Consider the following 24,580-nt stretch of genomic DNA (forward strand, 5'->3'; position numbering starts at 1 on the left):
GATCGGGGGAATGGCTAGGCAAGTTCTGGTATACGAGTGTAATGGATTACTATTGTGCTATAAGAAATGATGAACAGGCAGACTTCAGAAAAACCTGAAAAGACTTACATAACCAATGCTGACTGAAGTGAGCAGAACCAGGAGAACACTGTACATAGTAATAGCAACCTAGTGTAATGATCAACTTTGATACACTTAGCTCTTCTCAGCAATACAATGATCCAAGACAATTCCAAAGACTCATGATGGAAAATGCTATCCACATCCAGAGAAAGAATTATGGAATCTGAATGCAGATGGAAGCATACTATTTTCACTTTTGGGGGTGTTTGTTTTTTCTTTCTTGTGGCTTTTCCCTTTTGTTCTGATTCTTCTTTCACAATATGACTAATGTGGAAATATGATTAATAGGATTGTACATGTATAACCTATATCAGATTGCTTGCTATCTTGGGAAGGGGGAAGGGAAGAAGGAAGAACTCAAAATATTATAAAAGTGAATGTTGAAAACAATCTTTACATATAATTGGGAAAAAAGAACGATTAAGGGAGAAAAAAAGTTCCCAATGGGGTCACAAAGAGTTGGACAAGACTGAATAACAACAAAAGTGGTTACATGTATTTGAATTCACACTAAAAGTTATAGTTGCATCAAATATAGTCATTGGTTTTAGCTCATAGGAAATATGCGGTGCGTAGTCTAATAACAGGAACACTTCAGAGGATTCATTATTCTCACTAATCAGGACCTAGCTATACATCATCTCATCACTACCCACATTCATATCATGCTTTACAATTACCAACCTCACAATCCTGAGAGGAAGAGAGCATAGGTATTAACACCCCTCTTACACCCTGCTCTCCCCCATGTACTCTGATCCAATGACCCTAAGCCTCCTTGCCACTCATCTCACAAAATGCTCCATCTCCTGACTCCAAGCATTTTCTCTGGCTGTCCTTCATGCCTGCAATGCTCTCCCTCCACATCTCTACCGCTTGGCTTTCCTGGCTTCATTCCTTCAAGTCCCAGCTAAAACCTTACCTTCTATAAGAAGCCTTTCCCGATCCCCCTTAATGCTGGTGCTTTGCCTCTGTTGATCATCTCCAATTTAACCTGTATAGAGCTTGTTTGCATGTGGCTTCCCCCATTAAACTGTGAGCTGCTCAAGAGCAGGGGCTGGTTTCTGCCTTTCTTTGCATCCCAAGCACTTAGAACAGTGCCCAGCACACAGTAGGTGTTTAATAAATGCTTGCTGATTGATTAACTGGGGAAACCAGCTTGGAGACCCTACCTAGGTAACTGCTCTGGCTGAGGTTCATAGGGTCCTAGGATTTAGAGTAAAAGGGACTCTTGAGATCATCTAGCCTAATCCTTCGACTGCAGAAGTCACTCCCAGCTAACTGTAACTTCTGATGGGGGGGAGGGTGGTGTTGATTCTGGATCTAATGTCAGAGAAAACTGGTTTCCAATCCTCCCACAAACACATATTAGCTGTGTAACCCTGAACAATTCATTTAACCCCTCCGAGGCTCAGTTTCTTCATCTATGAAAGAGGAATATTAATAGTACAGATTGTTGTGAGCATCAAATATATGTAAAGTCTCTGCAAACCTTAATTGCTGTTACTGTTCAGTCGTGTCCAATTCTTTCTGATCCCATCTGGGGTTTTCATGGCAAAGGCAGTGGAGTGGTTTGCCATTCCCTTCTCCAGATCATTTTACAGATGAGGAAACAGAGGCAATCAGGGTTAAGTGACTTGTCCAGGGTCACACAGCTAGTGTCTGAGGCCAAATCTGAACTCAGGAAGATGAGTCTTCTAATTCTAGGCCCAGTGCTCTATCCACTGTACCACCTAGTAAACTTTAAAATGCTATATAAATACCAGCTGTTATTATTAACCACTAGTTAATTGCTACCTCTGTTCCCCAGGGGAAAAAAATGCACCACATGCGTGTCACCACATGTCAAGTGAAGACATTAAAAGAAATCCGCCCCATATATAACCCTAAAAAAGGGCAAAACAGACACTACCCCTTTCTATCTTTTCATCACAATCTCTATCTCAGCTCAGGGGATTGAACAAAATTATCTTCTTGGCTTGTGCAAGTGTCACAAATCTAATGACCTACTAATAAAAGGGGAAAAAATGAACTTGGGTATTAAACTGAAAGAAAAATGCCCAAATTTCCTTAAAAAAAATGAAAATGTTCCATAGAGCTCACAGACGAACCAAGCTGTTGGTGCATCATGACAGAAGCTATGAGTAACATAATGGAATTAGTGCTCTCAGCCAAAGCATTTTCTATTATCTTGTCCAATTTCCCCACCCCTGGACTAGAGAAAGGGGGAGCCAGGTAGAGCACTGTGGATAGAGTGGTGGGCCTGGAGTCAGGAAAACCTGAGTTTAAATCCAATCTCACTTACCTGTGAGTGACGCTGGGTAAGTCACTTAACCCTGTTTGCCTCAGTCCCTCATCTATAAAAATGAGCTGGAGAAGGAAATGGTAAACCACTCCAGTATCTCTGCCAAGAAAACCCCAAACAGGGTCACAGAGAGTTGGACTCGACTGAAAAACAACTTAACAACAAGAAGACTGGAGAAACTCTAAAAGCAAATAAATGAATTCTGCTCAAGCAGTCTGAACATCTTTTAGACTCCTAAATGAACCACTAAAGGAAAACATATACACATTTGCTTATATAGATACAGAGTATATGTTTATGTGCTTTCATGGGAATATAGTCCCCCAAAGTAGCTATTTTCACAAAAGCATTTTTTTTTTCATCTCAGAGCTGAAATAAATCAGACTCACAAGTGGAAGAAAAAGGAATCTTTAATCAAGCTAACAGAGTAACAAGCCTGCAGCCCTGGGGTCACCCACGTCTGAATACATGGATGTCCAATAAGGAAACTTACTGGAAAGGTTAATATACTTTCAGGAAGAAAGGAAGAGGTGGTCATATGAGGTAGTGAGGCCTGGCCATAAGCCCCCATCCGCCCTTGACAAACTGGGCAAGGAAACTCACTGGTTTTTACCCTTCATGATCTAAAGCCACATCCCAATAAAAGGGAAAGGGCATCAGAAGCTAAGACCCAGCTCAAGTTGAGTTTGTTTACAAGGTAAGGGTCATGGACTCAATCAAGAGTAAGAATACGAGGACATTACTAGAATTCTAACATTACTAGGATTATTTAAAGGGCGTGGCAGGTAATAGGTTAATGACATTAACTATATTTCTGTCAGTCTTCAAAAGTGATTTAGATCCCCATGATCCCAGTCCACTGAGAAGCAGCCTGTCCCATTTATCCATGCTCACCCTTTCAGTGATTTAGGGAGGGGTCTGCAAACAGGAAAAACACCCAGCTCACCTGACGGGGGTGCTGGCACCACAAAGGCCTTCAGCTCAACGTCATTTTGGGGTAAAGTGATCAGTACGTTGTCTCCAGCAAACACCATGAGTTCTTTGACTATAAGTTAATTACAAAGAATATGTGAATAGCGCATTAAAAATCACCCAGAGTTCAGCTCAGAATATAGAGTAGAAGGCACACAGTAGGTACTTAATACATGTTGATTGACTGATGGACTGGCCCCCAAAAAATCAGACTATATTCACTTAAACATATAAATCGTTTATATTTAGTCACTTATCATCGCACTCATTTATTTCTCCATCCATGCCAATTGTGATAGAAATTATTTTACTTTTTAATGTAGGGTACCATATATGACTGAAATATAAAAACATTTAAGTTTTTCACTTGTGCTTCTCAAGCTCCAGTGGCAAGAAATTTGTGAATTAAAATCTGAATGAGCAGTTCAGAGGATCTGGTTCAAATTCTGTTTTGCCCGACCTCAGACAAAGTTGCTTCACTTCTCTAGGCCTCAGTTTCCTCGTCTGTAAAATGAGGTGGTAGCACTAAAGGACCCCTGAGATCCTGGTCTAGTGGGCAGAGTGCCAGACTTAGAGTAGGGAGAAAGAAAGATGAAGCTTTAAGTCTCCCCTCAGACTCCTACCAGCGGAGGGATCTTGGGCAAGTCTCTCTATACCTCATCTTCAAAAGGATGGTGTTTCATCCAATTACCTCTAAAGTCTCTTCCGGCTCTAAATCTATGATTCTATGGTCCCTTCCATTCTATGATCCCATGTGTCCTAAGTACAGTAAAGGAGGGATTAGATATTTAGAACTCTGGTTTACCAGTACTTACATAAGTGGACCAATAGATAAGAGCACTGAGCCTGGAGGCAGAAAGTCCTAAGTTCAAATCTGACCTGGGACACTGCCTAGCTTTGTGACCCTGGGCAAGTCACGTAACTCTGTTTGCCTCAGTTTCCTCATCTGTAAAATGAGCAGAAGAAGGAAATGGCAAAATGCTCCAGTATCTTTGCCGAGGAAACCTCAACTGGATTCATAAAGAGTCAGACACAACCGAACAATAACAACTAACTGGTGGGGCGCTGCAAATTCAGGGCATTTCCCCTTACCCCACCCCTATAGGTACCATATTGGAGGCTCATTGCAACTGTGTGGGTCCCTGCGTCATTAGGCAAACACTGCTCAGCCCTTCCAAGAGCAAGTGACCTTGTGAATCTTTGATAATGGCCTTCCTCTAGAAAGTTTCCAAAACAAAACCCAATCAAACTCAAAGCAAAAAAAAAAAAAAAGGCTATTCTAGCCAGAATAACAAAAATCGCCCCATCATCCAAAGCCCACAGTTGCTAGATGAGCACTTATAGCCATATTTGTTCACCTTCGTTGTAACCAGGATACTGTGCATTCATTCGAGCAATGTTCCATTTGGCAGGACTGATTTATCCTTAGTTTCACTAAAATTTAAGTGAGACCAAGACAGCAGCACACGTGTGCAGCACAGAAACACGTGCAGTCCAGAGATTCTCACAGCTTGGAGGGGATGGGATTCATCACATCTGGTCCGGGAAGCAGCTAAATGTTGCTTTGCAGCTCTTAACAAGCACAACAAGCACAAGACCCAACAGCAGTTGTCTCACAAGGGGAGCACCTAGCTGTCTTTATTGTTAGCTATTTATTTACAGGATGGACACTTTAGAGAATGAAGGTATTTTAGATATCAAGCCCCAGACACAAATTTTATAGATGGAGAAACTAAGGCTCAGAAGAATTAAGTGACTTGCCCAAGTGGAAGTGCTTGCCAGTGGCAAAACCAGTACTAGGACCCAGACCTCCTTAATTCTCCAGTGCTCTTTCAATTAAGTTATGACTCCCTCTCTTTATTATTAGCCTTTTTACTGAAGTCCAAGGATAAGCAAAGTCAGAGAAGATTCCCAAATTTCACCATCTATCAGAATGCACCTAAAATATAGCCCATGATAGCCATGACCTTCCATATATCTTTTTCAGTCTCTTTTTTTTTAAGTTACCTGTGCTTGGAGCGGTGGTGGGAGACATGAACTGCTCAGTTAGGATGGACTGAGAGGGGCCAGTGTCAGTGGGAAATACTTCAGTCCCATGATCTGAGCTCCGCTGGGTTACCGTTAGAATTGGGCTTTTCTCCACAGTGGTCGGACTGAACTCCAGGTTGGCTGAAGGAGGATTATGGGAAGGCATTAGAACCTATGAGATCAATCATAGGGATAAATCATTATGAATAAACCAGTTGAACACAAGCACACATCAAAATGGCACCTACCTCTTCTGTACAATGTGCTCACTTAACCAATATGTAAAATGTCAAAGAATGAAACTGAAGACTGTCTCTTTCAATAATAACAATAACGTATTTATACACTGCATGAAGGTTTGCAAAATTTCTCCTTGCAACAACCCTGTGGTGTAGGTAATGCAAGTATTATTACCTCTATTTTAAAGATGTGGAAACTGAGGCTTAGAGAGAGGTTAAGTAACCTAGACATGGTTGATAAGTAGTAAATGTTGGGGTTTGTATTCAATTTTCTGACCCCAAGTCCAACTTTTCCCACAATGCCATGCTTCTCAATCATTACTAATTTAAAATGCAATACACAAGTGTGTTGCATAGATGGCATAATAAATGATAGGTAAAGGGGGAATCTCCATGAAGAGGAGAAAAAGCACAATTCTGATGACCCCTGGAGTTACTCGTATGACAATAGTTGAAGATTATACAAATAATTTAGGAGTGGCCAAAGAGACCTCTGCAGTGTATAGTCTCTGTTCCAATCATGATATGCAAACTCTATCCCAAATTGCTTCTATAGAATGAAAGGAAAAAGGTTAAAACCTACCGGAGGAAGGAGGAAATTAAGCATGATAGCCAAGCAGGGAAAAATAGTATGGCATAGATTACGTGCTCTACTTGGGAGATTGGAAGACCTGAGATCAAATTCCTCCTCTGATCCTCAATGGTTATAAATGAATATAGGGAACTCCCTAAGACTTTATTTACTAAGTTATAGGTGGTATCAAATGCTTCTAGTTTGGGGAGTTCCCACCATGTATGTCAAGAAGAAATAATATTTTAATATTTTTAAATGGAGGTGGGAAGAAGCCTTTTCCATCAGCCAGATTGTTTAAAAGGAGGTAAAATGGTGAATCAAAGTAGTTTGAGGAGTCCACTAAGAGAGAAATAAGTTTAAGGGAGATAGTAGAATTGTATAAAAACGTGGTATATCTTTTCTGTTGTTGGAAAGAAAAAAAGGAACACATTGCTGAACATTCTGAAATTTGGAACCCAGAGACTCAGCCCCATCTTCAATTAATATTTCCCAAGCAACTCCCCAAAACACTGCCTCAGCCCTGAGTGGTCACCCAGAGGTAAGTTCAATGCTCTAGACAAAAAAGAAATAAAACCACAGTAAAAGTCTTCAGTGGAGTACATATATGACTGGGCAACTTCATGTAGTGCATGTTTTCCATTAATTCTAGCAGCTTCTTGGCTTGTCCGTCATAATCTTGACCACAGTCATAGCGACGGCCTGGACTTGGAGTCAGAAAAAACTGGGTCTGTAATCCCCCTCAGAAAATTACTAGCTGTGTGACTTTGGGCAAGTCATTTCACTATCTCCAAGCCTCTGTTTCCTCACCTGTAAAATGACAGAGCTGTGAAAATCAAATGACATAGTGTACATAAAACATTTTGAAAACATTAATATATAAATTAATATATAAATATAAGCTATTATTATATGCCCAAACTTAATCTATGTATAAATATATTTGTGTATATATTTATTGTGGCTACATATATTTGAATGCATATGTATGTACACAAAGTATATGCAAGTGAATGTTCACATATTCATGTATGTATACACACACATCATATAAGATCAATGAGCTGAAGAGCAAAAATTAAAATTGGCCATATAATATTTAGCTTGTTCTTATGAGGAGCAGAAATTTAAAGGATTAATTCTAGGTAAATGTACTGCGAGCAAATGCCTGTATTCTCTCTGTCACATAAACAATGCAGAATCAGGAATCAGGACAAGCCAGTGCTGGGAAATAGGTGGCATTGGTCATCTGGGTGGGGCCCATGCAAATTCTGCAGGATGAGGTCATTTTTTGATGTGACCTGGAAAATTTTCTTGAAGCCTAATACTACCAGGAAAGAATAGGAAGAACTCAGATGAAGTCAGGCATTGTGAGATAGCAGATCCAAAAGAGCAGTGTACACAAAGACTACAACTACGGTAACAAGATTCAGGTTACATAAAACTACCATACCACCACAAGCTTGAAGCATACGATTCTTTCTTCTAACGAAGAGAATTTAGTGATCATCTAGTTCAACTCTCTCATTTTACAAAAGAGATAACGATTACTCAAAAAAACTGAAGCATTTTGCTCAAACTGACACAGCGTCGGAGAGAGACAGGATTCAAACCCAGAGCCTTGGATTCCAAATCTCTGACTTTGAAGCCAGCATTCTTTCACTCATATTTCTTTGCATAACTCTTCTGGGGGAAACGACTTTGTGTATGGTTGTTCTTGTCTACTTCTTTATATTTGTTTTCTTGATTAAAACTATTTATCCCTTAAAAAAAATCAGCTACAAAGTTGAAGTAATGGATAAAGATTTAAGTACCTTGTCTAGTTCACAAAGCTAGTAAGGGCCTGAGAGGGCACTAAAACCCACGTTTCTGGACTGCCTAATAAAGTGGTATCCTGTGCCCTTTCCAGGAAGCAATTTTACCTGAACAGGTAATAAGTTACACATAAACTCAACTTGCTCCAGTTATGAAACAATAACCTCACAAAGAGGTTATTAATCAGTTAAACGAATGAAAGTTTAACAAGATTCCATTATTCGTGGAAATGAGTGGAGACTATTTCTCTCATAACTGAAGGCATGGTCCTGGTCATACAAGGAAAACTGTTCTAAATTTCTCTTGCTTCCAGTTTCTCTGATACAAAAGATATCTGTGTTAAGCTTCCCACTTGAAAACTTCTCTGCAGAATATGTCCTTTATCACATTCATGGTCTTGATTACATTTTTTCCCTAGAAACCTAGTACAATTGCCTTGTATTTGAACCGTTTGGACTTGAATAGGAGAAAAGGGAGGAAAAAAATTAGCATTAACCATTTCATTTCTATATATCATTCTGGCCTGTGTTCCTAAGCAGAATACACTGGTATTTCTTAATACGTCAACATAACCTACTGCACACCAGGTCAGCAGCAAGGAAGATATTTTAATATAACTAGTCCCCTAGAAGTCAAATAATAAAGTTTGACCTGAAATTGTCCTTTTCATGTAGACCGAATGGTACAATATTTATTAGCATCAAAGAAGGCCCATTTAATTTAATATACTCCTTTCCATTTGACTTGAGTTTTGTGGGTAGCAAGTTCATGGAACTTGTCTGTGTTCTCTCAGTCACATAAATAAGGTGGAATTGAGAAGCTTTATCAGCTGGGACGGAGAAGACGTGGCAGTGGCAACACCCATAAGCAGAAAGTGTTGTCGATCATTACACAGGGAAATGGTTGACATCTGATAGCCTGGTTATTTTTAAAAACTAAAGATATTGCCTAATATGCATTTTTTACTTCAAAAATGACTTATTGATAATCATAAACAAAATCCTGGTGAATTTTTTCTAACTACTTCTTCCCACTTATATTTACTTATAGGATACCTTCCTTTCTTATCCTTTTGAATTGTATTCTGGAAGGATGAGTCGCATCCCTCTTTTCTCTTTTACTTTTTCTCCACGAAACTTTTAACTGCGTTTCATCCTTAAGCTCAACAATCTAATTTAATTCTCACTACACGATATCTCAAAAGTCTTAAGCATGTGTGTATGTAAACATAATAATAGCTGACATTTACATAACATTTACAATACACTGTGCTGAGCACTTTTAACATTATTATCCTCACAACAACCCTGGGAGGTAGGTGCTATTATTATCCCCATTTTACAGAAGGGGAAACTGAGACAAACAGAAGTTAAATGACTTGCTCAGTGTTACACAGCTAGTAGATGTGTAAGGCCAGATGTGAACTCAGGTCTTCTTGATTCCAGGCCTGGCGACCTAACCACTGCGCCACCTAGCTGCCCCTAATGTACAAAGATAGATAAGATAGACAGACAGAGAGACAGACAGACAGACAGATAGATAGATCTTTATATATGTGTGTATATTCACATATCTTTATACATATTTTTTCTCTTGATTAAAAATAATTTATCCATTAAAAAAAAGAAAATTAATTATAACGCTGAAATAAAGGATGAAGCAGTGGTTAAGGGCTTTGCCCACTGTCCCAAATCTAGTAAGTGATATGTCTGTGCCCATGTGTGTGAGTGTGTGTGTATGTGTGTATACACACACTGATTTTTCTGCAGTTGTCACCTCTGTATTAATTCTTCTCAAACAATGTGCTCTTTGAGATATCGAGTAGAGCTCTAGATCTGCAGTCGGGTGGACTGACTTTGAATCGTACTTCAGACACTTACTATGTGATCCTGGGCAAATTACCCTTTCTGGGCCTCAAGTGTCCTCACTGGTAAAAAGAGGGGGTTGGGTTTGATGATGTGTAAGTAAGGTTTCCTCCAGTTCTAAACCTATGGTCCTATAATACTCTTCTTCTATCCCATTTCTCTCATTTTTCAGCTCCTTCTCATTCTGACCCTCAACATTCTGACCTCCTCTGTCTATCTGATATCTCTCCTCTCCCTTGCTTTGTCATCCCCAATCTCCTGTTTCTATCACATCATTCCCTTCATGGGTAATCTAACTCCTTTTTTCGGTTCCACTCCTAATTTTTTCACTAATATTACTAATTCACTAATTACTAATGCACTAACAATACTGCCAGGCACTAAAAAAATTTTTTTTTTAAAGAATGTTTACATAGACATGAGTAACAATAATGAATGGTCACCTCAGGTGGACACAAAGCTCTGCTGATTTTGCGAACAGTTTCTGGAAAAAGGTAGTAGAAAATATTCCAAGTTTGACATTTCTCCAATGCATCTACTGTTAGGGATCCAGAGAAAAGGAAAAGATGGGAAGTGAATACAAGTTGAAGGTAACAGGGCTGCACCTTCTCCCATTTTAAGGCGCAGCCTTTTAGATCTCCCAAAAAACAATCTAGCCAATACTTCTCTAATTGTGCCTACCAATGGCTTCAAGTCAGTGGAAGATGTACAGTCAGAGGGCCTGTGTTTGAACATCAGCTCTGATCCTTACAATCTATGTGACCTTGGACAAATCACAACTTCAACGATCTGTAAAATGAGGAGATTGGATCTCAAACTGCACTCCCTGACAGCTTTAGATGTAATAATAATGACTATGATGATGATGACAACACTTACATAGTGTCTACTATGTGCCTGGTACTGTGCTAAGTAAGTGCTTTATAATTATTATATTGTCTGATCCTCACAACAACCCTGGGGGGCAGGAGCTATTCTTATCTCCATATCGCAGTTAAGGAAACTGGAGTAAATAAAGATCAAGTGACTTGTCCAGAGTCTCACAGCTAGTAAATATCTGAGGCTGGATTTGAACTCCAGATCTTCGACTCCAGGCTCAGTATGCTGTCCGCTGTACTACCCAGCTGCCTAGCATCACTCTGCATGGACCAATGGTCCTATGAGGTTCCAATTTACTTCCCCTACTCTTCTTTCAAGTCTACATATGCCCCTAAGTCTTCTCTTTCCCATTGAGCCCATCTTCCTTCAGCTTCTCTCCTTTCAACTTTTGTTCATAAATCTGGGGCTTCTTCTGGTGTCCCCTTTCCACCAGCAGCAATTCCTCTGTTCAAGTGACGGGCACAGCTGACTGAACTTTGGGGAAAAGATGCACAATAGTTTATATGCTGTGCACCTCCTTTGCTGAAAGATGCAGAAAACATTAACTGTTTAGCGTGCTTGTCACATAGTGTTTGCTAAATGCTTGTCAGAAATGAAGGATTTACCCATATTTATAAGGAAAAGCTGCATAAAATGTGTACTCTACATTAGCATCTCTCAGATCAGGCAACTGCATTCATGTTTTGTTTTTTTTAATTTCAAAAGGTCATAGGTGAACCTCCTGAGTCTTTAGTTCTTCATTATGTTAAGTCCTAGCCACTCTTTGGATGTAAAACCCTGTGGTACTGGCAGGCAGGTAACCTAGCTGAGAGATCAAGCAGGTTCCAAATACAGAGAAGAGAAGAGACAGAGACAGAGAGAGACAGAGACAGAGAGACAGAGAGAGAGACAGAGACAGACAAAGAGAGAGAGAAAGGAGGGAAGAAGGGAAGGAGGGGGGAAGAGAGAGAAAGAAAGAGGGAGGGAGGGAGGGAAGAAGGAAGGAAGGAATAAAGGAAGGAAGGAAGGGAGGGAGGCAGGGAGGGAGGGAGGGAGAGAGGGAGGGAAGGAGGGAGGGAAGAAGGAACCCAGGATGTTTGATTTCCTTGTAGGCTATGCTGCAGTCATCCTTGTTCTGGACATCTGAGAACAAGTGAAGCACAAAACTACTCAAGTAAAACCTACTTTTCTTTGCACCTCTGAATCTTTAAAAAACAATGATGACCACCAAGTCAGGCTCATTCTGCCTGTTGTTCCCCCTGCTCCTCCAAACCCTGGCACTGTAGTATATTCTGTGCATCCTGAGTGACTGAAAACACAGAACCCATAACACCCACCCACTTCTTTTGGCACTTACCTCTTCTCCAGAGCCGTTGCTAGCCTGCCCAGGAGGCTGAAAGCCTTCCTCTTTTTCTTGTGTCTTTCCAGGCAGTGGGATCTCCTCTGGGGATGGTGATGATCTTTCCTTAGGAAAGTGATCCAGGACAGTGGCCCACTCTGACTCATTCTCCCTTGCCAAGTGATCTAACCCAGCATTCCCATTCTCTTTCTCTGCCAGAGAACGGCCATTTCCCACAGAGGAATTGAAAGGACCTTCAATGCTTGGCAGCAGACCCCAGTCCATGTAGTCAACACCACCCTTTGGCACCTGCTTGCCACTAGACTGAAAGGAGTCCTGCTCCATCTCCCTATAGTCATCTGTATACTCAGGCAGCTCTTCTAAGCTATGGCCCTTCCCCAAGAAGGGTAAGTCTCTAAGTCTGCCAGCTTCATCAGATGGGCCTCCTGGAATCGCCATGGGGTGACCCCTGTTGGGCATCATCTGTCCATATCCTAGTAAGGAGGGTGGCCTCTGGGCTGGCCGCAGCACAAAAGTAAGGTAGGACTTAACAGGGTCTATCGTCTTGGGTTCACAGCTCTCCTGGTGCTGGCAGTTCACGACATAGCATCGACCTTCCACCAACCAGGCCAAGTCACAGCTGGGCAGGTCACAGCAGGCTGCTGTGCAGGCAGCCAGAGAACTGACTCGAGGCACCCGCATGATTTTGGTGGTTTCCAGGTTTGGGGAAATAACCGCATTTGAGTAGGTTCCTCCATCCCTGCACTGCTCGCAGAGGTAACCTGGAAACAAGGTAGGCTGAAGTTAGGCCGAGGAACACTCACCCCACCTGCATCCCAGAGCAGAGCAAACCAGCTTACCAGACTGGGAGGGAGAAACATTTTCTACAAGGAGCCAGAAAGGAATAAGCATTTATTAAGTGCCTCTTGTGTGCCAGGCACTGTGGTTATATCTTGTTTGATCCCATTTCTCACCAACTTCACGGCTTTTGAACTTTTCCATCCCTTCAGGATGACAACACCCCCCCTCCCAATACTTTCCAACTTCCTTTTGTGTGCTATCTTCTCCCATTAAATTGAAAGCTCCTTGAGGACATGGACTGTCTTTCTATTTGTACTTCTATCCCCAGCACTTCACACAATGTCTGGCACTTTGTAGGTGCTAAATAGATGTTTATTAATGGATTAATCTTCATAACAATTATGTAAGGTAGGTGCTATTATGATCCCCATTTTACTGCTGAGGAAATTAAAGCAGACAAAGGTCAAGTGACTTGTCCCGAGTACCTATTAAGTGAATTATAGCTACTAAGTGGATGAGGTTGAATTTGAACTCAGGTCATCCTGATGCCAGGCCCGGCTTTCCATACCCTGTACCAACTAGCTGCCTAAAAGAAGACAGAGAAGTTCCTTCAGGCATATTTAGGATGAATCTGATAGAGTTAACCAAATTGTTATATTCAGATGGAGGTTCAGCCTACAGGAGGAAAGGCAATGCAATGGAAAGACCTTTGGGCTTGGAGTCGGAAGACCTAGATTAGAGCTCTGACTCAGCTGCTTACTAGCTGTGTGACCTTGAGCAGGCAGCTTCACATCTCTGGGTCCCAGCCATCTCATCTGAAAACTGGGGCGGTTGAAATACAAAATTGCTGAGATTTTCAGTAATTAATAAAAAGAAAACACAAGTTCATAGACTTAGAGCATCTAGTCCGACCCCCTTATTTTAATTATTCCATAAATTAAAAACAAATAATTTTTTAAAAAAACCAGGCTCAGAGTGCCGGCGCGATTTGCCTGAGGTCATACAGGTAGTGAGTAGAAAGGATTTGAACTCAATTCTCTGACACCAAATTCAGTGTCCTTTCTACTGTGTGACATCAGCTTCTCCCCAAATGTATTCCAGACCAAAGCCTGTCTTGAGCCAACTCTGCTCTCATCAAACACAGCTAGTGCCAAAGCTGAGTTTTTGAGATAGCACTATACCAAAAACTATGAAATACAAGGGTCTAAGGCAGTCAGTGAAGGGGGAGAGGGGAGGATCATACTGGAAGAAAAACAAAGAGCTTTCCTGGGGCAAGTGGTTAGATGTAGCCAACAACAGCCTTGGGGCCAAATATCCTTCCTCAGACAAACCACAGGTGCCCAGATAGTCTTGGAATTTCTATTGCTTTGGACAGAATTGTTTAAGAAAAACAGTCTACGAAAGAGGCCAGATGCACAAGCCTTTGCCCCTTAGAAAATGAAACACCTTGTCTGCAAGTTACATATATCCTGAGTACCTGCCTGGTTAGAAGGGCTAAAGTGCATACCTGTTCTGCACAGTCTGCGCTGGGTCCAAGGGCATTATTTCATGGAGGGGCCAAGGGTGTGAGAAGGAATTCTGTTTCCACAGGATTAGTGATAAAAGGATGTAAGTCAGAGGTGACTGACCCTAATCAGAGCTGTGACCTAGCAGAACCAGGCTTCTGATCAGGTAAAAGGTCAGAAGCTCGCAGGCATGCTTGATGAGGGCACAGTCTCTGGGAACCCCTTGAACCCTTGAACTCTCCTTGAATCTTCCCACTCTACCTGGCCTTGGCCTGAGGCTATAACCATTAAGCCCAAATGCCTACCTTGCCCAGTCCTCTATTGTCCAGCTGTTTCCCACCCTTAATCTTGTCTTCCCAATAACCTCCCGCCCTTCATCCTGTTTCCCATCCTTAAACCTGATCAAAATATCTATACCCTAGCTCTGCTACCCCAGCCCTTTATGGGTTGTCATTTCCATATAGCCTTCAGTCTTGGCTGGAGAAGAACTTGAGATTAGCAGTGCTTCCCGGTTCAGGGAACCATAAATGATGAGGGTTTGGGGTGAGAGGTGCTCGACACCCCAAAGTACCGACACGCCAGGTCCTGCCGAAAGAATTCGACTCAAGCCTTCTCAGCCAAGGGAAGGGATAAAGTTTATTAAGAGTTAGCCACACAGGCCTGCCCCCAAGACATCCCACCCCTTGCGACGTCTGTAAGGAAAGCGGGCCAGACCAATCTGAGCTAGATTGGATCTGACCGCCTTCATGGAGGCAAGATGGAGATTATATACACAAAGGTTGTGGGAGGGATTGAGGGGTGGTCTGGGGTGGCCAGAGGAGGGGTCTAGGGAAGGACTTAAGGAGGAGTCTAAGGAGGAGCCTGAAAGAACTGGGATCAGATCAGACTCCCGGGTGGGGGAAATAGCTGAAGGCTATATATGGAAATGACAACCCATAAAGGGCTGGGGTAGCAGAGCTAGGGTATAGATATTTTGATCAGGTTTAAGGATGGGAAACAGGATGAAGGGCGGGAGGTCATTGGGAAGATAAGATTAAGGGTGGGAAACAGCTGGACAATAGAGGACTGGGCAAGGTAGGCATTTGGGCTTAATGGTTATAGCCTCAGGCCAAGGCCAGGTAGAGTGGGAAGATTCAAGGAGAGTTCAAGGGTTCAAGGGGTTCCCAGAGACTGTGCCCTCATCATGCTTAACGAGCTGTTTGAGGGGGAACATATCAAAGAGGAGAACATGAAGTGGGCAATTCAGGAGGGTGCAGCTAGCCAATGGAGAGTAAGGGGGGAAATCCGAATTGGGAATAGGGCATAAAAAGCCTTGCATTTGTCTGAGCTAGCGTACTCCATTAGGAAGTTACCCATTCAACAGAAATTTAAAATAAATGTAAAATGAAATAAGAGCTTGATGAGGGCACAGTCTCTGGGAACCCCCTTGATTCTGGAATACAGTCTCTGGGAGCCCCCTTGAACTGTCCTTGAATCTTACAACTAGATCTGGCCTTTCCCTAAGGCCATAAGCCTTACATTATCATTAGGCCCAAATCTCTACCTAGCCTAGCCCTTTATTGTCCAGCCACTTCCCACCCTAGATACTATCAGTATCCATGCCTTCAGCTACTTCCCACCCTTAATTCCATTCTCTTGGTTCCTGGACTCTGACCTTATCTTTGGACTCCTCAAGACCCTCCCTGAACCCCTCCTCTAGTCACCCCAGACCACCCCTCAAACCCTCCTACAACCTTTGTGTATATAATCTCCATCTTGCCTCCATGAAGGCACTCAGATTCAATCTAGCTCAGCTTAGATTGAGTCTGGCCTGCTTGTGAAAACAGGCGTCACAAAGGGTGGGATTTCTTAAGACAATCCATTATGGTGAATCCCTAATAAACTTTCTCTTTTCCCTTGGCTGAGAAGGCTTGAGTCAAATTCTTTCGGCAGGACCCGGCATGTCGGTATTTTGGGGTCTCGAGCACCCCTAGAAACGTATGGTTCCCTACATATAACCTCTTCAAGCTTTTCCTGGCTTCACAACGAGTATTGTTCTTTCTAGAGTGAGCAAGTTTCTCACAAGAGCATTAAGAGCTTGAACAGCAATAGGGAGATTTAATACAGGGACTCTAAAAGAGAACAAAGGGAAACGACAGAGAAGCTGTAGCCAAGAGAGAGTCAGCACAGGCTTTACATGACTAAGTCCAGTGGCAGTAGAATCTTCTAATCAGCAACAGAAGCCTTTGGCTACCCAGATATTTTGCCTAAGGAGGGACTGCCAGGAAGCTTTTAGAAATACCCCTCAATCTAAATATGTTTAAGGTGGTTTATGGTTGTGACCATGTGCTGGGGTTGCATCATCTTGGCTAAATGGCTGGGAATAGTATGAGTGATGTAAAACTGAAAATTGATTTTAATTCCATTTTTAAGACTTAACCAAGCTGACATAGGTTTAATATTCTCCCACATTACCTAAATTCAAACTCTTTACCTTTGTAATTCCACTTTTCACCCCCTCCCAGAGAAACTTGCTTAAATGCCAAGCTTTTGTCATGTAATTACCTCCACTTAGGACTCAATTCTTTTGTGAATTGAATCTCCACCCTTGTACTGTCTGCCTTGGTTACCTCACCCACTATTGACTGAACCAAGCTGTTTTGGAACCTCACCCACTTAACTCAAATTCTAGTTGATTTGATCAAAGATTTGACTAATCCTATCACTTGAGGATTATTCCTATATCCCAAGGAGGAGATAATGGGAAAGGGCTGAGTTCACTCTTAACCATCTCCTCATTAAAACGTCTACCAATCAGAATTATCACAATGCAATGTCAGGCCAATCAGAAGAAGATACACTTGAGATTTTATTCTGTCCTCTTACTAATTGTTATAAATGACCCTGTCAGCCCTCACTCAGCGTCTGGGGTCTTCCAGAGAGGCCATTGACCCAATTGATTGGTTACTGCTAACCTAATAAATTGACCCATGCTCAGAACCTTGTCTCTCAGTTCACTTTAACTTCAATCACAGCAGTGCCCAGATTCTAAGAACTAATTGGGTGATGAATTTAGTAAAACTTAAAAGCACTTAGTGAATTACCAGAAACCTTTCTATAAAAATTCTTGAGAAAATATTTAAATAGGGCAGTGTGTGAGGTAAATAAAATGTGAAGACTTCACAGGGAAGATATGTATAAATATATATCTATACTAAGAAATGTTTAAAAATCAAGAAATAGGAAAGTGAAAAAAAAATTCTGAGTCCTTGAGAGTCTGATGGCTCAGCCTCTGGGAAAGTTTATCCTGAAACTTTTTGTTCTTTCTTCTGGTTCTGGTTTAAAGATTTGCTCAGTAAGAACAGGGTCATAATGACCTGTTTTTCTCTACTGTAAAGAAAGGAGAGGGTCTCCCCCTCCCCTTATCCTATTCTCTTTCTTTAGATTTATAGATGTCACCTCAGTTGTAATCATTAACTAAGGGAATGGGAATTGGAGTTTCTGTGCCTCAATTTCCCGGTTCTTTGTCTAGCTTTCATGCTCAGATTGTAAGCCCATCTCCCAGCCAATGGTGAGAAGGGTCAGAGGTGAGCGGGAATTCTCTTGTGTTAGGTATAATTATGGGTGCTTTGCCCCTTGTAAAGCGCCTCCCTTGCTGGATTTGTTCTAGCGGGGGTTGCCCAATTCTTGAGAATTGAATAAAATTTATTTCTGTTCCCACCCTGAGATGGCTCCTTATTGTAAATTTAATTGGTGAGGGTCTTTCATCCCACACAGCAGTGAGGCTTAGCTTTGTTTTAAGAGTATACTGTTTAAGTATATACTTTAAGAATATGCTGTATACACAGCACTAGTTGTGTTTGATGAGAACAGAGTTGGCCCTGTTCTCTGAAGGATGAGGGAAGAAGACACAGATTTCCCCCCAAGAAGAGTGTTAATAGCCATTGAAAGAGAAGACAGTTGAGGAAAGGACCCTAATAATTGCAGAACAGCTGTTAAGGAAAAATCTGGGACATCTATGGATTAGCAGTTATTAGATGCTCTATAGGGTGATGCCTTCATTGCATAGTAGAGTTTAACAAGTCCCATATGGCCTTTGGGAAGGGAAAGCAGGGATATTACCACATAGCACTTCCTAATTCCAAAGTCGTTGGACCAGACAGTCTCTAATATCCTTTCCAACTTTCAAGTCTAATTTCTGTGATCCTGTCATCAAAGTTTCAGAAGGCAAAAACAGAGAATTTCAAGCTGCCTTGAAATAGGGAATGTGTAAGATAGATTCTTAACCTGGGAAAAAGCCAGGGGCCAGTATACATCTCTTTAATAAAAATATTGTAGTCTAGTTTCATTGACTAATGAGAAGAAAAGGTATGTTGCAGGTTGGTTGGTGTGGCAAGTTCTAAGGGTGGATAGTATTGAAAGTTATGCTGACTCAGTGGCCCATTGTCCCAGACCTGCTAGTTAATCAGTGTTGGGGGAGGCGTCACTCAATATGCAGTTTTGTATTACCTGCTATTTATCATGTACCAAATCACCCCCTACCTGTCTGTACCTGACAAACATCATGCATAGACAACTGGGGTGGAACTGAGATGCAATGGCCCATCTCCTTTTTGCTGACATGCACCTGTCAGAATTGTCTTTATCTTTGGAACTATGCCCAAAAGGCAACCAAACTGTGCATACCCTTTGATCCAGCAATACCACTACTAGATCTGTATCCCAAAGAGATCATAAATAAAAAAGAAAAAAAACCTACACATGCAAAAATATTTATAGCAGCCCTGTGAAAAACAAAAGAAGGAATTCTGTTTGCACAGGATTAAAACTACTCCCAACTTTGAGTGATAACAGGATGTAAGTCAGAGGTGACTGGAACTGTGACCTAGCAGAACCAGGCTTCTGATCAGGTAAAAGGTCAGAAGCTCATAGGAATGCTTAATGAGCTGTCTGAAGGGGGAACATATCAAATAAGAGAACATGAAGTGGGCCGTTCAGGAGGTTGCATCTAGTCAATGGAGAGCAAGGTTGGGCAAGGGGGTGGGATTCGAACTGGGAACTGAGCATAAATAGCTTTGTATTTGTCTGAGCAAGCTACTCCTTTGGGGAGCTGCCCATTCCCAATGAATGTAAAATAAGACCGTTCCTGGCTTCACAAGGAGTATTGTTCTTTTTAGAATGAGCACGTTTCTCACAGCCCTTTTTGTGGTGGCAAAATATTGGAAACTGAGGGGATGCCCATCAATTGGGGAATGGCTGAACAAGCTGTGGTATATGAATATAATGGAATATATTGTGAAATAAGAAATGATGAACAGGCAGATTTCAGAAAAACCTGGAAAGACTTGTATGAACTGGTACAAAATGAAATGAGCAGAACCAGGAAAACATTGTACACAGTATCAGTAACACTGTGTGATGATAAACTATGAATGCCTCAGTTCTTCTCAACAACACAATTATCCAAAACAAGTACAAAGAATTCATGAAAGAAAATGCTATCCATATCCAGATAAAGAACTGATGGACTCTGAATGCAGATCGAAGCATTATTTTTTTCACTTACTTCATTCTTCCTTGTGGCTTTTTTTCCTTTTATATGTTTCTTCTTTCACGACTGTGACTAATATGGAAATATTTTTACATGATAACACATTATAAACTATATCAAACTAAATCAAACATTTTCAGAAGAGGGAAGAAAAATTTGGAACTCAAAATCTTGTAAAAATGAATGCTAAAAATTTCCTTGACATGTAACGTGAAAAAAATAAAATACTATTAAACTTTAAAAAATCATCAGAATTGTCTTTATCTCATTACAAAAATTATTAATAAAAGCTGGCTACATCTTGAATCCCTTTCTGATCTCCAATGAGTAGCCCATCAAGTTGATGTACTTTAATAAATTCCTTTTAATTGTCCTTTTCTGGAGTTTGCCTCACTAATCAGGGCAGGATGAAAGCCAGAACAAAGCATTTTCCTTTTAACAAATGGCTAGCAAAAGCTAGGTCCTTTTGATGGCATTCACCCCTGGCTACCACTGAGGGCAGGCCTGCTCCACCCCACTCGGGCTGGTAATGAAGCTCTGCTGCCTCAGATTAAGCTGTAGTGAACTGTTAACTCCACCCTAGAGCACCCCTCACCCCCCACCCCCGTAGTTAGGCTGTGAAGTGGTGGAAAATCCAGCTCTCCCAAAACTCAGGATGGATAAAAGAGAAATAGACTCCAAAATCCAAATTTTGTTATTTGGTTTATTTTTTTTTTCACTTTAGCAGGAAAAGCTCAAGGGGAGAGGCCAGTAAGGATAGGCCTTGCATGTATTTGCATGGGAACACCAGTATTCATAAAGGGAGCAATACTGCTGGGACACACTGCAATCATTTGGGAAAATCCAGTCCACACCTGAGAGGCCAGGCTCAGCATGGTCTGGTAAAATTATGGAGTAAAAGGAAAATAAATGAAAACAACATTTCAGCCAGATAATGGATGAGTCTTTTGTGCTCAAGTCAGATGTGCATACTAAACTTGACTTGAAGATTTACAGTTTAGGCAAGGATGTTGAGAGAGGCTTGGAAATAGCAATTGCCTCTCATTAGCATAGAAACAAAACCAGAACACCCTCTAGCGTAAAAAGAGAAGAGGGGAAAGGATTAAGGAATGGAACCACTAGGGACCACGGACCCCACCCCCCACCATAGCCTAGGCCCAGACCCTCTATCGGACAAAGGGGACAGATATTCACAATGAGCAGGGAGGGAGAGATGTCTAGGAACTGCTCTGTGGACAAAGATAGTCCAGGATGTGATTGGTAAAGGAAGCGACTCATCATAATGTGAAAGAAACAAGACAGGTGTAGTTTTGAAGAGTTTTAAGCTAAGTCTAACAGAAAGGGGACAATGATGTTTGAGGAAGCTACGGAGAAGAGGAAGTGAGTAGAAAGCTAAGAAAAGCTGTAGCCTGAGTAAAGGGTTTTGGAGATTTGGAAAGAGAGAAATGAGGAAGGGTTTGATCTCATTCAGATAAAAAGGATATAAGAAACTATGTTATCATTCTTTGTGATATGCAGCTTGAAATTCCTGGACTCTCAAGCTTAGGGATGGGAATTTGAAGCTACTGCTTAAGGCCTCTCCTTATCTGAAAAGGAAATTGATCTGGCTCTTTAAATGGTTTGAAAGTGTAAGAAATGGGGGGAGGGGGAGCAGCTTTGTTTCCAGAGAGTTGAAAGTATCCCCACCACCCCACTTTAGAAGAATGTAAGTCAGGCGAGCTCTGATCTAGCAGAGACCTGGCTTCTGGTTGGTTGAAAGGTTAGAGGCTCCTACACGTGCTTAAACAAGCCATTTGAGGAAGGCCTAACATAGGCAGTCAGGGGGTGGCATCTGGCTGAGTGGGAGATAATTCTTGTGAAGACTTCACAGAGAGAGAAAATATAAAAATTACTTTTTTTATTTCTGGAATAAGCAGGGGCAATGAGAGGATGGAATGGACTTGGGATTTAACCTTGTAGGAATGTGATTACCTAACTCTCAGGAATTCAAGGCCTAGGGCAATAAGTGCCTACAGGTTGTTCTTCCCCGCTCCAGGAAGCCCCTTCCCTCTTTCCTCATTCCTCCTCTTTACCTTAGCCATATTATTGCCATATCGCCAACTAGTTACAAAATAAGGAGATATGTTTTGGATTGGCTATACTCGATTTCCTGGTTTTTTGTCTAGCTTTTCTCGCCTAGATTGTAAGCCTGCCTCCCAGCCAATGGAGAGGAGGGATAGTGGTGGGTGGGAATTCTTTTGTGATAGGATACATGTTGGTGCTTTGCCTTTGTGATCCACCTCCTTCCACTAGTCCATCCTAGTGAAGGTAATGCCCAAATCTCACGAGATTTGTAAAATAAAAATTAATTCCTTTTCTGTTCCTACCTGAGAAGCCTCTGTAAATTATTGGGGTACTCAGATAGTCTCGCCACCCCACACATGGCCAATGAAGAGCCTAGAGGGAGGTTCGAAATGGGGGTCAATTAAAGGACTGGTGTCCATCTGAGTCCTTGTACTCTGTTCAGACTGAATGAATGTAAAATATAATTAAAACATTCCTAGCTTACCAACAAGTATTCCTAGACAACATGAATATATTTTTATAACAAAAGGAAATGGAGACTAGGTTATAGGGAAAGCTGGGAGTGCCAAGGTGTCTTAAAATGAGTTTATTGATAATAATTGGCTCTCCTTTTTAACTGCTAGCAGTAAATGGCCCTTGGATAAATTGATATTTAAATGTTACCATTATTATGGATATGTTTTGCATAATTTCAGATGTATAATTAATATCATTTTGCTTGACTTTCCAATGGAGAGAAAGGCTGGAGAGAAAGAGGGAATTTGCAAGTTAAATTTTTTTTAAAAGAATGTTAAAAATAAATAATTTTTTTAAATTAAAAAAAGTTACTATTAGTGATTATAAATCTGGATTTAATTTTGTTCTGAAACTATCATAATGTGGTCTCATTTTCAATTAAATGTGTTCTCCTATTAGGACAATTGTGGTAAATCAGAACCAAGTTAAAAGTGCACATTTATTATTTGGCATTAAAGCAGAAAAAAAAAATTCTGCAAAATGCATGATCAGAAAAACTTGAATCAAAAACTCTAGTCTCAGAAATTTATTATTAATAACTTCAACTTTTTTACCTCAGTTTCCCAATCTGTGAAGGAGAAAATGAAATAATAGCACCCACCTCCCAGAGTTATTTGTGAGGATCACATGATTATAAAGTGCTTAACACAGTACCTGGCATATGGCAAGCACTATATAAATGTTAGTATAATTACTCCATGTTGGAGTAATATACATACGTACATATATATATATATATATATATATATATATATGTATATATGTATGTGTGTGTGTGTGTGTGCGCGTGCGTGCACATACATACACATTTTTATGTATATAATATATTTTTATATATAATAATATTTTATATATAATATATATGCATATACACTCACACATTTTTATATACTATGTATATATATTTATATAGTATATAAAATGTGTGAGTGTATATGCATATATATTATATATATAAAAATGTGTATGCATATATACACACACCCACACATGCACACATATACAACTTTATACTGGGTTTTAGATGTGATTAATATAAGATGAATGATTTTCTATATAAGATAATTTTCTATGTGGGATAATTCAGTTGAACTGAAGTCACCTGACTGGCAACGGAATTGTTTCATGTTCCAAATAAAGCAACTTCCCTTTTAATCTAGATGTTGTTAGATTGTGAACTGAACTGCTAAAAGAAGTGGGAAAAAGTCTGAAATCTGTTACCTTAGCTCTGCTGATCATGTCTTATAATATTCTGAAGTACTGTCTTTTCAGAAACTAGAAGCTTCCAGGTCTGTCTATAGTAAAGAGGAACTGTCACCAAAAATTATTTGGCTATCACTTATGAAATTGTTAATCAAGTTAAGGTGGGGTAGAGTTGGGGGGCATTGTTATAACGTTAAAACCTAGCAAGTATTTACATAGGCATTTTTTCAGCCCTGTGAAAGAGCTTTCTGAGTTCCAAAATTTCTAAAGAAGAAACCTATTTACTGAATAAATGGGATGTCCTCTTTCATTCCTTGAACAAAATGGAAGTGAAATTTTCAAGCCTGCTCATAGTAAAGAGTGAGTTTCCTCTAAGGTTATCTGCCCATCCCTTGTAAAGTTTATGAGACTGTATGGAGAAGAGCATATATTGAAGTTGTATCTGGAGCCAGCTTAGTCTCAACAATCTTAAAGATTTGTTTTTACTTTAAAGGGAGAATATACAATACCTTAAGAGATGGATATCTCTTAGCCTGGAGGTTTATAGCTGTGAGGTGTGAAAAGTCTGAGAGACATAATTTCTGGGAAATGAATAATTAATAAAAGGAAAGAGGGGAAAGCGGCCTCGGGGCTAAAATGTGTGTACATTGGCAATCAGAGATGATCTGAGGCCAAACTAAGATCTTAGGTTGTTTAGTAATTCTGAAGGAACTGCTGAGCTGAAGTTGGCCCAAAAAGGTTTGTTTTTTTTTTTAATCATAGCTTTCCTTTTTTTTTTCCTATGTTGGAATGATTAATTGCCCAGAAAAATTAGATTCCTTGTCTACATATCCCAAGGCTGGAGGA

General features: G+C 40.7%; 1 protein-coding gene across 1 annotated transcript in view; it reads right to left on the reverse strand.

Annotated features, from left to right (window-relative positions):
• KIAA0319 (KIAA0319 ortholog) overlaps positions 1-24,580 on the reverse strand; it is a 145,376-nt gene that overhangs the window by 78,723 nt on the left and 42,073 nt on the right. The window contains exons 6-8 of the mRNA XM_036742728.1: positions 12,134-12,897; positions 5,408-5,600; positions 3,375-3,473 (exon numbers count right to left, since the gene is read on the reverse strand). Of these exons, the coding sequence (XP_036598623.1) occupies positions 3,375-3,473; positions 5,408-5,600; positions 12,134-12,897 (1,056 nt within the window). The remainder of the gene's footprint in view (positions 1-3,374; positions 3,474-5,407; positions 5,601-12,133; positions 12,898-24,580) is intronic.

The sequence above is a fragment of the Trichosurus vulpecula genome, chromosome 1 (genome assembly GCF_011100635.1).
Source record: "Trichosurus vulpecula isolate mTriVul1 chromosome 1, mTriVul1.pri, whole genome shotgun sequence".
NCBI lineage: Eukaryota > Metazoa > Chordata > Mammalia > Diprotodontia > Phalangeridae > Trichosurus > Trichosurus vulpecula.